This window comes from Ranitomeya imitator, chromosome 3 (genome assembly GCF_032444005.1).
Source record: "Ranitomeya imitator isolate aRanImi1 chromosome 3, aRanImi1.pri, whole genome shotgun sequence".
Taxonomy (NCBI): Eukaryota; Metazoa; Chordata; class Amphibia; order Anura; family Dendrobatidae; genus Ranitomeya; species Ranitomeya imitator.
Window position 1 is genome coordinate 79737201 of NC_091284.1, and position 16431 is coordinate 79753631.

The 16431-nt window shown below is 43.5% G+C and overlaps 1 protein-coding gene across 2 annotated transcripts in view; it reads left to right on the forward strand.

Annotated features, from left to right (window-relative positions):
• The window catches only part of EPHA6 (EPH receptor A6), a 1249313-nt gene that overhangs the window by 943630 nt on the left and 289252 nt on the right, over positions 1 to 16431 (forward strand). For both annotated transcript variants that reach the window (XM_069760991.1, XM_069760992.1), the window contains one exon: positions 14226 to 14351. In XM_069760991.1, the coding sequence (XP_069617092.1) occupies positions 14226 to 14351 (126 nt within the window). The remainder of the gene's footprint in view (positions 1 to 14225; positions 14352 to 16431) is intronic.

Genomic DNA, 16431 nt, shown 5'->3' on the forward strand with positions numbered 1-16431 from the left:
GTGCTGCTAATTTCTTCTTTGACTTTTTAGCATTTTCTATTCTTTTTCACTTAGTCTTATGAAAAACACATCTGAGAGTAAAAAGATTATGAAGAGGTAATTCTATCTATTCAGCTCAATCTAAGTGAAGCATTAAAGACGAACAGAAGTTTAATGAATATTCTTTGTGCTGTCTGCATTATATTACATCGCTGTCATCCTGGAAGAAGTTGTCGTTATTAACTCCTTTTTTACTCAAGTATAAAAATGAGCCGTTACCTGCAATCAAAACAGAATGGAATTTTCCATTGAAATATCCGTTCTGCTTCATTACAACATGGTACTTTCATAAGGCTACTTTTTTCTTTCGTAATGACAACTTTTTGAGCCTGATATCCATGACCTTCTCTTGGACATCCGGCTCAAAAAGTGTGGCACCTGGTTTCAAAACTCTTCACACCACCAACAGACTTTCAGCCATGCATTTGGGCAGTTTGACGAAGACCATTAAATTTGCCTACTCATCCAGGTGTCCAGGTGGTCAGACTTTTTTTTCCTGAAGTCTTCCTGACATTTTGAGAGAGTTGGCAACGATGATTTGAGAGGCAACAGTAGAGATACAGGAGAGCAGGTCTTAAGGAGTAGGAGAAACTTCGGAGCATAGGAGAACATTTCCTGTCTTTGATAACCACAACATTTCCTTTACAGTTTTTTCTTTTCTTATTCACCCTTCTACTCACCATGCAGTTATTATAGAAAGACATAATCAAAATAGTGTCAAGTTTCAAAGCTGGCCATACATGTAAAATATACTTCTCACCTGATACATGCCGCACAAAACGCGAGCAGCATGATTGCAGCCAAGTATATTTTTTGGGAAAGATTCCGGTGTTTCTGAAAGATATCCATTAAAATTCCATGTAGCGACCATAGCCAAAGACAAGACTAGTCCTGTGCCACCCCCGGCTGTTTCAGCACTGCTGAAGGTGATTGACATAGCGAGAGACCTATCAATCATCCGCAGCAGCGCAAGGAAGACCCGGACTGAACCTTAAAGGGAATCCTTCCATAGAATCCACCCTTAACCCCTTCCCGACCCATGACACCACGTAGGCGTCATGAAAGTCGGTGCCAATCCGACCCATGACGCCTATGTGGCGTCATGGAAAGATCGCGTCCCTGCAGATCGGGTGAAAGGGTTAACTCCCATTTCACCCGATCTGCAGGGACAGGGGGAGGGGTAGTTTAGCCCAGGGGGGGTGGCTTCACCCCCCCGTGGCTACGATCGCTCTGATTGGCTGTTGAAAGTGAAATATTTCACCTATTATAATGGGTGAAATATTACAATCCAGCCATGGCCGATGCTGCAATATCATCGGCCATGGCTGGAAATACTAATGTGCCCCCACCCCACCCCACCGATCGCCCCCCCAGCCCTCCGATCTGCCCGGTACACTGCCCCGCTCCCCTCCGTCCTGTGCTCCGCTCCCCCCGTGCTCTTGTCCGCTCACCCCCGTGCTCCAATCACCCCCCGTGCTCCAATCACCCCCCCCCCGATCCACCCCCGCCCATGCTCCGATCCCCCCCGTGGTCCCCCCCACCCCATCATACTTACCGATCGTGCCGGGGTCCGTCCATCTTCTCCCTGGGCGCCGCCATCTTCCAAAATGGCGGGCGCATACGCAGTGCGCCCGCCGAATCTGCCGGCCGGCAGATTCGTTCAAAGTGCATTTTGATCACTGAGATATAATCTATCCCAGTGATCAAAATAAAAAAACGATAAATGACCCCCCCCCTTTGTCACCCCCATAGGTAGGGACAATAAAAAAAATATAGAATTTTTTTTTTCCACTAATGTTAGAATAGGGTTAGGGCTAGGGTTAGGGTTAGGGGTAGGGGTAGGGTTAGGGCTAGGGTTAGAGCTAGGGTTAGGGTTAGGGCTAGGGTTAGGGCTAGGGTTAGGGTTAGAGCTAGGGTTAGAGTTAGGGCTAGGGTTAGGGTTAGGGTTAGAGCTAGGGTTAGGGCTAGGGTTAGGGTTTTGGTATGTGCACACGTATTCTGGTCCTCTGCGGATTTTTCCGCTGCGGATTTGATAAATCCGCAGTGCTAAACCGCTGTGGATTTATGGCGGATTTACCATGTTTTTTCTGCGCATTTCACTGCGGTTTTACAACTGCAGTTTTCTATTGGAAAGAAGAGACATGCTGCGTTTCCGTGCAGTTTTTCCGTAGCATGTGTACAGCGATTTTTGTTTCCCATAGGTTTACATTGAACTGTAAACTCATGGGAAACTGCTGCGGATCCGCAGCGTTTTCCGCAGCGTGTGCACATACCTTTAGAATTAGGCCATGTGCACACGGTGCGGATTGGCCGCTGCGGATTCTCAGCAGTGTTCCATCAGGTTTACAGTACCAAGTAAACCTATGGAAAACCAAATCCGCTGTGCCCATGGTGCGGAAAATACCGTGCGGAATCCGCAGATGAAATCCGCACAAAAAACACTGGAAATCCGCGGAAAATCCGCAGGTAAAACGCAGTGCCTTTTACCCGCAGATTTTTCAAAAATGATGCTGAAAAATCTCACACGAATCCGCAACGTGGGCACATAGCCTTAGGGTTAGGGTTGGGGTTAGGGTTGTGATTAGGGTTATGGCTACAGTTGGGATTAGGGTTAGGGGTGTGGGGGGGTTAGTGTTAGAGTTAGAATTGAGGGGTTTCCACTGTTTAGGCACATCAGGGGTCTCCAAACGCAACATGGCGCCACCATTGATTCCAGCCAATCTTGTATTCAAAAAGTCAAATGGTGCTCCCTCACTTCCGAGCCCCGACGTGTGCCCAAACAGTGGTTTACCCCCACATATGGGGTACCAGTATACTCAGGATAAACTGCGCAACAATTACTGGGGTCCAATTTCTCCTGTTACCCTTGTGAAAATAAAAAAATGCTTGCTAAAACATCATATTTGAGGAAAGAAAAATGATTTTTTATTTTCACGGCTCTGCGTTGTAAACGTCTGTGAAGCACTTGGGGGTTCAAAGTGCTCACCACATATCTAGATAAGTTCCTTGGGGGGTCTAGTTTCTAAAATGGGGTCACTTGTGGGGGGTTTCTACTGTTTAGGCACACCAGGGGCTCTGCAAACGCAACGTGACGCCCGCAGACCATTCCATCAAAGTCTGCATTTCAAAAGTCACTACTTCCCTTCTGAGACCCGACGTGTGCCCAAACAGTGGTTTACCCCCACTCATGGGGTATCAGCGTACTCAGGAGAAACTGGACAACAACTTTTGGGGTCCAATTTCTCCAGTAACCCTTGGGAAAATAAAAAATTCTGGGCTAAATAATTATTTTTGAGGAAAGAAAACGTATTTATTATTTTCACGGCTCTGCGTTGTAAACTTCTGTGAAGCACTTGGGGGTTCAAAGTGCTCACCAAACATCTAGATAAGTTCCTTTTGGGGTCTAGTTTCCAAAATGGGGTCACTTGTGGGGGGTTTCTACTGTTTAGCCACATCAGGGGCTCTGAAAACGCAACGTGAGGCCCGCAGAGCATTCCATCAAAGTCTGCATTTCAAAACGTCACTACTTCTCTTCCGAGCCCCGGCGTGTGCCCAAACAGTGGTTTACCCCCACACATGGGGTATCAGTGTACTCAGGAGAAACTGGACAACAACTTTTGGGGTCAAATTTCTCCTGTTACCCTTGGGAAAATAAAAAATTGCAGGCTAAAAGATCATTTTTGAGAAAATATATATATATTTTTTTTCATGGCTCTGCGTTATAAACTTCTGTGAAGCACTTGGGGGTTCAAAGTCCTCACCACACATCTAGATTAGTTCCTTTGGGGGTCTAGTTTCCAAAATGGGGTCATTTGTGGGGGATCTCCAATGTTTAGGCATACAGGGGCTCTCCAAACGTGACATGGTGTCCGCTAATGATTGGAGCTAATTTTCCATTTAAAAAGCTAAATGGCGTGCCTTCCCTTCCGAGCCCTGCCGTGTGCCCAAACAGTGGTTTACCCCCACATATGGGGTATCAGCATACTCAGGACAAACTGGACAAGAACATTTGGGGTCCAATTTCTCCTATTACCCTTGGCAAAATAGGAAATTCCAGGCTAAAAAATCATTTTTGAGGAAAGAAAAATTATTTTTTATTTTCATGGCTCTGCGTTATAAACTTCTGTGAAGCACCTGGGGGTGTAAAGTGCTCAATATGCATCTAGATGAGTTCCTTGGGGGGTCTAGTTTCCAAAATGGGGTCACTTGTGGGGGAGCTCCAATGTTTAGGCACACAGGGGCTCTCCAAACGCGACATGGTGTCCGCTAACGATGGAGATAATTTTTCATTCAAAAAGTCAAATGGCGCTCCTTCCCTTCCGAGCCTTACCATGTGCCCAAACAGTGGTTTACCCCCACATGTGAGGTATTGGTGTACTCAGGAGAAATTGCCCAACACATTTTAGGATCCCTTTTATACTGTTGCCCATGTGAAAATGAAAAAATTGAGGCTAAAAGAATTTTTTTGTGAAAAAAAGTACTTTTTCATTTTTACGGATCAATTTGTGAAGCACCTGGGGGTTCAAAGTGCTAACTATGCATCTAGATAAGTTCCTTGAGGCGTCTAGTTTCCAAAATGGGGTCACTTGTGGTGGAGCTCCAATTTTTAGGCACACGGGGGCTCTCCAAACGTGACATGGTGTCTGCTAAAGAGTGGAGCCAATTTTTCATTCAAAAAGCCAAATGGCGCTCCTTCCCTTCCAAGCCCTGCCATGCGCCCAAACAGTGGTTTACGCCAACATATGAGGTATCAGCGTACTCAGGACAAATTGGACAACAACTTTCGTGGTTCAGTTTCTCCTTTTACCATTGGGAAAATAAAAAAATTGTTGCTAAAAGATAATTTTTGTGACTAAAAAGTTAAATGTTCATTTTTTCCTTCCATGTTGCTTCTGCTGCTGTGAAGTACCTGAAGGGTTAATAAACTTCTTGAATGTGGTTTTGAGTACCTTGAGGGGTGCATTTTTTAGAATGGTGTCACTTTTGGGTATTTTCAGCCATATAGACCCCTCAAACTGACTTCAAATGTGAGGTGGTCCCTAAAAAAAATGGTTTTGTAAATTTCGTTGTAAAAATGAGAAATCGCTGGTCAAATTTTAACCCTTATAACTTCCTAGCAAAAAAAAATTTTGTTTCCAAAATTGTGCTGATGTAAAGTATACATGTGGGAAATGTTATTTATTAACTATTTTGTGTCACATATCTCTCTGGTTTAACAGAATACAAATTCAAAATGTGAAAATTGCGAAATTTTCTAAATTTTCGCCAAATTTCCGTTTTTATCACAAATAAACGCAGAATTTATTGACCTAAATTTACCACTAACATGAAGCCCAATATGTCACGAAAAAACAATCTCAGAACCGCTAGGATCCGTTGAAGTGTTCCTGAGTTATTACCTCTGAAAGGGACGCTGGTCAGAATTGCAAAAAACGGCAAGGTCTTTAAGGTCAAAATAGGCTGGGTCATGAAGGGGTTAATATCTGCAATCCGATGTCTTATTTCAGAGAAATCCATGTTTTTTTAATATGTAAATGAGCTTTTAAGATTTATGGGACGGACATTGATCTCCCTGAGAATCTGCCTCCAGAGCTTATTTGAAATAAGTTCAGGAGAGCAGACTGTCAGTCATTACATTAAAAAAGAGAGCACAGCAGCACTCAGTAAGGGCCAAAGTATATGCAAACGCTGAATACTTGAGATCTAAATAGTATTATTGCTAAAAAGATGTACTTACAAAAAATGAACTTACAAAAATAAAGGTTCTCAGCGCATAAATTGGCCAATTCATGTATGCCCATCAACCACGGCAAGGTAACACTTCTCTGATGGATACCTACTCTAATACTTATCAAACATGCCTCTCCTAGGCTATACGCCTACATTTTAAATGGGCAGGTAGGAATCAGCACTAATTAAAACCACGCTTGGGCTGAAAGGAGGAGTGCAGAGTCAGAAAAGGAGAACCTCCAAATGTAAACTACAAAAGAGAAAAACCTGACCAGCATCTCTATATAATAGGAATAGGTGCAACTATTAAGGAAGTTGTGACTGTCTCATTTGGAGGTGCTGGTCAGGTTTTTGTCTTTTGTGTTAGTCATTACATGTCTCACACTGGTAACACCCCCTTTCAGATATCAAGTTATAATTTCATTCAGCTTCCTTTGACTTACATACCCATATAAATGGCTCTGGAGTGTTCACCCTTCTGAGAGATTCCATTTAAAGTACCGTATAGACTCGAGTATAAGCCGACCCGAGTATAAGCCGACCCCCCTAATTTTGCCACAAAAAACTGGGAAAACTTATTGACTCGGGTATAAGCCTAGGGTAGGAAATGCAGCAGCTACCGGTGAATTTCAAAAATAAAAATAGATGCTCCATACCGTTCATTATTGCCCCATAAGATGCTCCATATATACCTGTGCCAAATATAATGCTCCATACTGTTCATTATTGCCCCATAGATGCTCCATATAAAGCTGTGCCATATAGTGCTCTGCACCGTTCATCATTGCCCCATAGATGTGCCATATAAAGCTGTGCCATATAGTGCTCTGCACCGTTCATTATTGCCCCATAGATGTGCCATATGAAGCTGTGCCATATAGTGCTCTGCACCGTTCATTATTGCCCCATAGCTGCCATATAGTGCTCTGCACCGTTCATTATTGCCCCATAGCTGCCATATAGTGCTCTGCGCCGTTCATTATTGCCCCATAGCTGCCATATAGTGCTCTGCGCCGTTCAGTATTGCCCCATAGCTGTGCCATAGAAAGCTCTGCCATTGCTGCTGCTGCTGCTGCAATAAAAACAAAATTGCCATACTCACCTCTCTTGCTTGCAACTCCCAGCGTCCGGTCCCGGCGTCTCTCCTCTCTGACTGATCAGGCAGAGGGCGCCGCGCACACTATATGCGTCATCGCGCCCCCTGACCTGAACAGTCAGAGCGGAGAGACGCCGGGAAAATGGAGCGGCGCCCGGCGTGTGGAACGGGCACAGGTGAATATGACATCCTTACCTCTTCCTCTATCAGCGGTCACCGGCACCGCTGATTAGAGAAATGAATATGCGGCTCCACCCCTATGGGAGGTGGAGCCGCGTATTCATTTCTCTAATGAGCGGTCCCACGTGACCGCTGAAGAGGAGAAGAACTGCAGCACCGAAGACCTTGTGACGGGCAGGGGGAGCACCAGGATCGCCGGGACTAGGTGAGTATGCCTCAGCGCCCTCTCCCCCTCACCCGCCGACCCTGCCGCCCACCGTGACTCGAGTATAAGCCGAGAGGGACACTTTCAGCCCAAAATTTTGGGCTGAAAATCTCGGCTTATACTCGAGTATATACGGTATATTTTCACCTATACGCTGGAGCATCTCAGAGAGATATACCTAGCTGTAATCGTGCAGCCATGATCTGATTTATGTTGCTCACATGAACCTGATTTAAAATAATTCTAGGACTAAATATCATTTAGCTACCAGTGAGCTAACATCACTTCTGACTTCCCCATATACTGGAATGCTCAGTTTGGCCGAGTGTTCCTTGTGTTCTATAAGAGAAGCCAAAATATTTTTGTCTCCCCGCTGAGTAGAAGAATCAATTGAATTCCAGCTGCCTGATCTACCATATTTTTCTGACCATAAGATGCACTTTTTTTCCTCCAAATTTGAGAGGAAAGTGTGGGTGCATCTTATGGTTGGGATGTAACGTGGGGAGGGGGCAGCAGCGAGTGGAATTGCACTGGGAGGCAGGAGGCAGAAAAATGTCGCTGTGGGTCTTCAGGAATCAGAGCTGGGGAAACCACATGGTCCCGATCATTAAAGTGCATTGAATATTCATTAGCTGCTTCCCCGCCCACCTGTCAGCTGAGAGGTGAGTCTGGAGCAGCAAATGAATACTCCTTCACAGGGACACACATGGTTTCCCCAGTGCTGGATTCCTGCAGCAGCTGGGGAGATCTGTGTGTCTGGTGGAGGAGGAGGCAGCAGGGGCCAGAGGAGACAAGATCGCTGCATACCTACCTGCCTGCCTGGCTGTGCTGGATGCTGCGTGCTCCAGCACAAGGACCTATGTGATGTCATGAAGAGGGCGGGCTGGAGCATCACATGGCAGCACAGAGCCCTCCCTCTTCTGATGTCATCACAGGTCCTGCAGACACCACACTACAAACTGCAAGCTTACTCCTGTGCTGTGGAGAGGCAACAAGAGGGAGCGCTCTGTGGTGTCATGGGATGGGATGCTCAGGCATTTTACCTCACCACAGTGTGGCTGGCTACCACAATTAAAAGTTTAGTCACTACAACACACAATAAAGCACTCTGCCACTTCTGTGGTGAACTATAACTCCCAGCATGCCATAGGTTCTGCATGACATGCTGGGAGTTATAGTTCTCCCAGTGGGATCTCAAAGCAGCACTCCAGTGTTATTTTTCAGTGCTGGAGTGGTGCTTTAAATATAAGCCCTGTGCCCCCATTCTTATACTCACCCTCCAGCATCTTCATATAGTACTTTACAGACACCACACTGGTCCCGCAGCTCCATCTTCTACCCGCAGCTTCCAACATAAAAACATACTATTATATATAACACCACATATAATAGTATGTTTATGTTACTAAATATTTTACCACCTTTTTTTGCTTCAAATATTTTCTTCCCTATTTTCCACCTCTAAAACCTGGGTGCGCTTTATAGTCCGGTGCGTCTTATAGTCCGAAAAATACGGTATATACAGTGGGGAAAAAAGTATTTAGTCAGCCACCAATTGTGCAAGTTCTCCTACTTAAAAAGATGAGAGAAGCCTGTAATTGACATCATAGGTAGACCACAACTATGAGAGTCAAAATGAGAAAACAAATCCAGAAAATCACCTAGTCTGATTTGGCAAGATTTATTTTGCAAATTATGGTGGAAAATAAGTATTTGGTCATTAACAAAAGTTCATCTCGATATTTTGTTATGAATCTTTGTTGGCAATGACAGAGATCAAACATTTTCTGTAAGTCTTCACAAGGTTGGCACACACTGTTGGTGGTATGTTGGCCCATTCCTCCATGCAGACGTCCTCTAGAGTAGTGATGTTTTGGGCCTGTCGCTGGGCAACACGGACTTTCAACTCCCTCCAAAGGTTTTTTATGGGTTGAGATCTGAAGACTAGCTAGGCCACTCTAGGACCTTCATGTGCTTCTTACGTTGCCCTGGCTGGATCATTATCATGCTGAAAGAGCCATCCACATTTCATGTGCCATTCCCTTGCTGATGGAAGAAGGTTTGCACTCAAAATCTCACGATACATGGCCCCATTCATTCTTTCATGTACTCAGTGTTAGGGGTCGAGTTCCTGCTTCTGCACAAGGGGAATCTCGGGCCATCTCTGCTGCGGTCTCCCATTCTTCTCCTGCCGCAGTGGAGCCTGCTCAGCCGAGACGTCGGTCCCAGCATCTCGCTCAGTCTGACTCTGTGCAAAGGGTTACTGCTGCCTTTCCATCTTCTGCCATTGTAGCCAGTACTGGGCAGCGGCGAGCAGATGTTTTTGGGACTAAGTCCTATTTTTCCCCTTCTGAGCATGCCCAGGGTAAGATCTCTCATTGGAGATCAAGGGTCACATGCTCAGATACTGCAGCAAATCCCATTGGTCCTCTAGGAAGGTCCTGAAGGATCTCAACTTCTGTGGCAGCTTCCCATTGGTCCTTCTGGGAAGGTCCTGTACTTGCTGCAGCTATAAAAGGTGCGCATGACCGCACGGCCATGAGCTAATGTTCATTTGAAAACATGTGTGTGTTGATGAGTGCAAGTCATTCTTTAAACATCCCCTCCCTTGTGTATGACTGTTCGCATAAGGTGGATGTCTGCTGTCTAGCGCCCGCCTAAGCTATCAACATTAAACATACGATACAGCATCTATTGCTGTGACCACCAGTGCGGCGCCGTGCGCTATTAGAGCACTTCTCTAACCCAAGTCTGTGTGGCTGGTGGCATCCGCCAGTGCAGCACGTGATAAAGACAAAAATAAGGCGCACCGCTGTATGGATGTAATATTCACAGGAGGGTGCAATAACAGTAATAAAGACAAAACCAAAAATTAGAGAAAAGCATTACTGCAAAAATGCACACCATCCAGACAATGACACATGTAGTAGAAGTAACAAAAATAATTTATTAACACATCTTAAAACACACCAACATATAAAACATACTTAAAACAACCAAAAAACAATAAGTTACCCAGGTTGTAGCGGCCGTATAAGGTATGGCCAAATAATTGAACCTAACCCTACTGGCTCATGGGGAAATAGAATAGTTGTCTATAATAAAACCAAGCCCCGGATCACCCCTATCATAAAAAGGGGGAGGTACAGATATCATAGAGAGATACAGCCATGACCAATATGATCTCAATACTATCAGATCAAGGCTAAACAGAGGGCTGAGTAATCGCCCATAAAAGCGGCACTAGAAAGCTCATAGCAATAAGGAGAAGAAAACCTCCATAAGCATACAACCTGATAAAAAGCAAGTGTCCCACGTGTATCGCCTGGTGAACCAGGCTTCGTCAGGGAAAGTCTTGTGCTTAATTTTACTATTATTAGTTATAGTCTGACACCCAGTAGCGGTGTCGAGCGCAAGTGGTCTAGACGAACTCTATTCCCGAGTCTTGGGATTGAGTTCTGTGACTCCTTGCTTGCGCTCTAGGTGCGGTACCGCGACCTTGTGACATAACAGAGTTCGCTTCCACCGCCATATAGTGCCGCCATTTGCCAGCAGCAGGTTCTCTCCTGCACGGTGGACCCCGGGCTGCGAACGCACCAAATATCATCTCACTATTTACTCGGTACGTTCTGCCAGTCCTAACACTCAGATCAGTCATCCTGTTCCCTTTGCAGAGAAACAGCCTCAAAGCATGATGTTGACACCCCCATGCTTCTCAGTAGGTATGGTATTCTTTCGATGCAACTCAGAATTCTGTCTCCTCCAAAAATGATGAGTTTTGTTTCTACCAAACAGTTTTACTTTGGTTTCATCAGACCATATGACATTCTCCCAATACTCTTATGGATAATCCAAATGCTCCCTAACAAACTTCAGACGGGCCCAGACATGTACTGGCTTAATAAGGGGGCTACATCTGGCACTGCAGGATCTGAGTCCCTGGCGGTGTAGTGTGTTACTGATGGTAGCCTTTGTTGCGGTGGTCCCAGCTCTATGCGGGTCATTCTCTAGGTCCCTCTGTGTGGTTCTGGGATTTTTGCTCACCGTTCTTGTGATCATTTTGACCTCACGGGGTGAGATCTTGCATGGAGCCCCAGATCGAGGGAGATTATCAGTGGTCTTGTATGTTTTCCATTTTCTTATTATTGCTCCAACAGTTGATTTCATCACACCAAGCTGCCTAGTGCAGGGCTACAATTTTGTTTCTGGTGTCCTTCGACAGCTCTTTAGTCTCCACCATAGTGGAGTTTGGAGTGTAGCTGTTTGAGGTTGTGGACAGGTGTCTTTTTATACTGATAACAAGTTCAAACAGGCACCATTTCTACAGGTAATGAGTGGAGGACAGAGGAGCCTCTTAAAGAAGAAGTTACGGGTCTGTGAGAGCCAGAAATCTTGCATGATTTTAGGTGACCAAATATTTTCCACCATAATTTGCAAAATAATTCTTGCCTAATCAGACAAGGTGATTTTCTGGATTTGTTTTCTCATTGTGACTCTGATAGTTGTGGTCTACCTATGATGGCAATTACAGGCTTCTCTCATCTTTTTAAGTGGGATAACTTGCACAATTGGTGGCTGAATAAATTCCTTTTTTCCCCATTGTAACAAGCAATATAATCATGCATGAGGACAGTCAAAAGGCCGCCATACACATTGGATTGAACCCTGCCAAAACCAGCGGGTTCAACTGTCTTTTATCTCATATGTATAATGGCATAAAGATCTATTAAACATGGGTCTAACTCGTTAAGGCATTTACACCAGAATTCTGATGTAAAACACCTTTTTTTATTCAATTCAGAAGTTGTTCAAAATATTGCGATTTTTGGTGTTTTCAATCCTGACCAGCCACACCAATATGGGCAGAGCACAGGCAAGGTATAGCTAGGACAAGGTGTGCTTTGGCGGCCTGTCAAATTCATGAAAGGTTACAACTCCCTACAGCTCTCTTTAAGGTAGCATAATCTGCCAAAGAAGAATATTACAAAAACTTGGTGGGTGCAGCACATAGATATATTTTTATCTAAATGTAAGAACATTTCCCATATTGTATTTTGCATATTAAGCAGATGACTTCAGGATTAAAGTGTTGGCAGAAAGCTATTTCTCTTTAGACAGAATATCAAGTCTTATTTCTTTTATGGTGACACTTCAAGTAAATCACCTATAAGATTTCCTGGTCTGTGTCTCCTAATACATATTTGTTTTTGACAAGCCTAACACTTTCTGCATTTTAAAGCCCAGACAATGCACCTTGTATAAGAAGTATCTGTCTAAATTATACATACATGCACAGCTGACGGTAGAAGCGCTTGACCTCCTGATCCATCCATAATAATACATGCACTTCTCACCTTATGATGCCTGGAAATCACCGATTATACCACTAGGGTGTAAACTCCTTGGGGCAATGTCATGCTTTGCTATATTATTATCTGTGGTCGTTCTTTGTCTTAATGTTTGTTGTGTATATTATCCTATATTGTTATTATGTGGACTTACTGGATATATTCAAGGGAGCTGGTAGACTGTAAGGTACAACCATCTATAGTAATTGTATGCTTGGAATATTACTGTCAGCAAAGTGCGTGAGGTCAGGAACTAGCGCTGGAGCTTTTAGAAGAACGTGCACGTCTAATCAGCTTGACATAGTAGGATATCATATATAATGGTATATAGCATCACATGTAAAGCGCCATGGAATAAATGGCGCTATAACAATAAATAATAATAATAGCATTATAAACTGTATCATATTCCCCCGTATTCACAATAAAAAAAGTAGCAAAAATGAAAAACAGGGAAACAAAGTCAAGTTATTAATGGGGTGGTCTGAAAAACAAATTCATTTTCCTTCTAAATCCCTATCTATTTAGTGTCATAATCTAAATCTATGTTTTCTAATATATGTGCATTAGAAATTCCCTGTCCTTCCCTAACGACGCTATCTAACTGCTTTTTCTTTTGTTTTAGAACTTCCTTTTTGATGTCTCTTTGTTTAAGAATCCCAGTGCATGCTGGGTTATTAAAATGAACCATCGTAAGGAGGCAGAGGCTCCAGTTTCTACCACAGCCCCTGTCCCTCCCTGAAACGAAGTGTGATCGGTGACTCTCGTTTTAGGATCTGGGCTAGTCCTTGTACAATGTGCACAATGACAGTGCGCTCTCTGTTGCTGGCTCAGATCAGCAGTAGGGACCTGGCCGCAGAGCGCATTGTCAGAACACCCAGCATGCTGACACCAGTGACGTCATTCACTGAAGAGGGCGGCACTCATCTATACACGCCGGGTATTCTAATCATGTGATTTATGCAGGCTCGTTAATGTTGATCTGAGCCCCAAGAGTGCGTGCTGTCATTGTGCACATCGCGCAGGGACTAGCTCAGCCGCTGAAATGAGCATCACTGATGATGCTTCATTTTAGGGATGGGGCAGGGGCTGCGGCAGGGGCTGCGGCAGTGACTGAAGCCTCTGCCCCCTGATGACACTTAATTTGAGTATCCCAGCATGCACTTGAATTCTCAAACAAAGCGTCATCAGAAAGGAAGTGAAAAAAATAGAAAAGCAATTAGATAGTGTGGTTAGAGAAGGATAGATAATTTTTTATTCAAGTTACTTTATTATAAAATAGTTTAGATTATACACTACCTAGATACGGATTAAGGAGTAAAATTAATTTGTATTTCGGACCACCCCTTTAATGTAATCTTTATACCAGAGGTGTTAATAAGAGTTCAGGAAAGGGAAACTCTAATGTTCACAACTACAAGGGCCTTACATGTAGAGCCCCAGCACAATGCAAAGTTTGGTAAAGAATGATGCTTTAATGTTATTTTATTTAGTTTTATTTATTTGGGGGGAATCATTTAATATAATAGACAAAGGAGGGGAATAGACAGAATCTCTTCACGGGTATATTGACATGTTATTTTATTGCTGAACATATCATGACAGCTCTGTACTTTTTCTCCTACAGTGAGGTTCCCTGGAGCAAAAACCTACATTGATCCGGACACGTATGAAGATCCTTCTTTGGCTGTTCATGAGTTTGCAAAAGAGATAGACCCATCCAGGATTCGAATTGAAAGAGTAATCGGTGCAGGTAGGGCAAATATATCATTTTCTATTTTTTTTTTATTTATTTCATTTCTTCTAATTAGAACATTGTGTTGGGGACTAACTCCCATCTTGCGGAGAATGTAGCAGTAGTTATTTTGACACAGCTCCCTCTCAATTGAATTCTATAGGGGTTCTGAAAACAGACGAACCTGTGTAGGTGAATATTATAGTTTGCAATGGTTCCGCGAAAATTAAATTAAAAAAAAAATGGACTGTAACTGCAACATGTGAATATCTTGACTTTGTGATGGTAATAGGCATGATATGGGTCATTTGGGTTTAGGAAGATAAACTTAGGGTTGTTAATTTCATTCTGGCGGATTCTGGCCTCATACTCTGGAACGTTCCTTGCTACAAAGCTTGCAATCTTGTCAACAATATATCTGACGATGGAGGGTAGATAATTCCTACAATGGACTTAGATGGAATGACTTCCTTCCTTTCCACCTCCATCGCCTGCTGCTGTCCGCCATCTTGTTCTTGAGTCGTTAGCAGCTGTACGTGTCCCACCGGCATTTTGTCCTCCTCCTCTCCTGGTGTGAAGTGGAAAAGTTCCAAGTTGGACTTTTCTGCACCGCACCGAGAGAGGAGGAAGACAGCATGCCAGCATGACCCACACAGCTGCTAACGCCCCTGGAGCAGGATGGCGGACAGCAACAGATGGAGGAGGAAAAGAAGGAAGAGGTCATTCTATCTAAGCCCATTGTGAGAATTATCTACCCTCCGCCAGAAGTCAGATACACTGTTGACAAGATTGCAAGCTTTGTGGCAAGGAATGGTCCAGAGTCTAAGGCCAGAAACCACCAGAATGAAATTAACGACATGTAAATATGTAAGGTTTGTCAAAATCCTCCGTGTTCCAGGTGGTTGGATGTGTGATGGTTGTTTTCTTTGTCGAGTGCCCTACTCATCTGTATCTACATCCATTGACCAGGGAAATCAGCCAGAAATAAGTGTATTAATTAGTTATAAAGACACCATTTGATACAACACATAGTCCCAACATGATGCAGAATATTACCCCCGTAACCCCTCGTACGTGAGTTTTTAGACAATATGTGCAGCTGGGAAAAGACTCACTGTTTGCCTGTCACTCTATTACATTTAATATACGATATTATGTACTTCTTCTATTATGAGAAAAAATTCCTGGGTTATTACCATTTACCCAAGGGAAGTATTTAGTGTAAATAACATCTTGATTGGAATATTTTAATTAAAAAGAAAAAATAATAATAATATAAAAGGTGTCATAGCATATTCTGCATCTTTATAGTCTATTAATCAATTCCACAAGGTAGCACAAACACCCCTCCGAGGCTCCTGCAGCTTTAAACTTTGTGTGACTTGTCTTATATGGGATCTGTAATGTCTTTTATGTTATTTTCTGCTGGCATGAATCTATGAACTTATTTTACTGGATTGTTTTATCATTCCTGTTATTTGAAAGGGTTGTTTCCTTTAGAAGAGCCTTCTAAAAAAAAACTGCCTACTGATCAGTTTCAGCTTTAGGCACCTCCTAGTGATCATGGGGTCATGTCTGCCATTATGGGTCCACATTAAGAGTCAGTTTATATAACATTTATGGTATTTAATAGATGTATACGCCAAGTAACACTCACAATTTATGTGATATAGGGAATCTGTCACGTAGTACATGCAGTGTGGTCTGTAGACAGCACGGTATAGAGAAGGAGTAGCTGAATATATTTATATATAGCTTTGTTGGAACAGATTCAGTATTAAAATCCCTGGTGTGTATTTTTGTGAGTCCTGTGGGTGGTCCTATTCAGTGATTGACCTTCTTCCCTGTATGACAGTGCATGCACAGAAGGCTGTAAGTCACTCAGTCATACAGAAGGGATTGTCAATCACTGAGTAGGACCGCCTACTGGACTGATATACATACAGACACCAGGGATTTCAATGAATAAAGTACAAGTTTTACTGACACTTTTCCCACAAAAATGTACATGAATCTGATCCACCCCTCTATCTCTATAACATCCTGTCAGCAGATCAGATGACATTTTTAACACACATCCCCCCTGATGAAGTCAGAC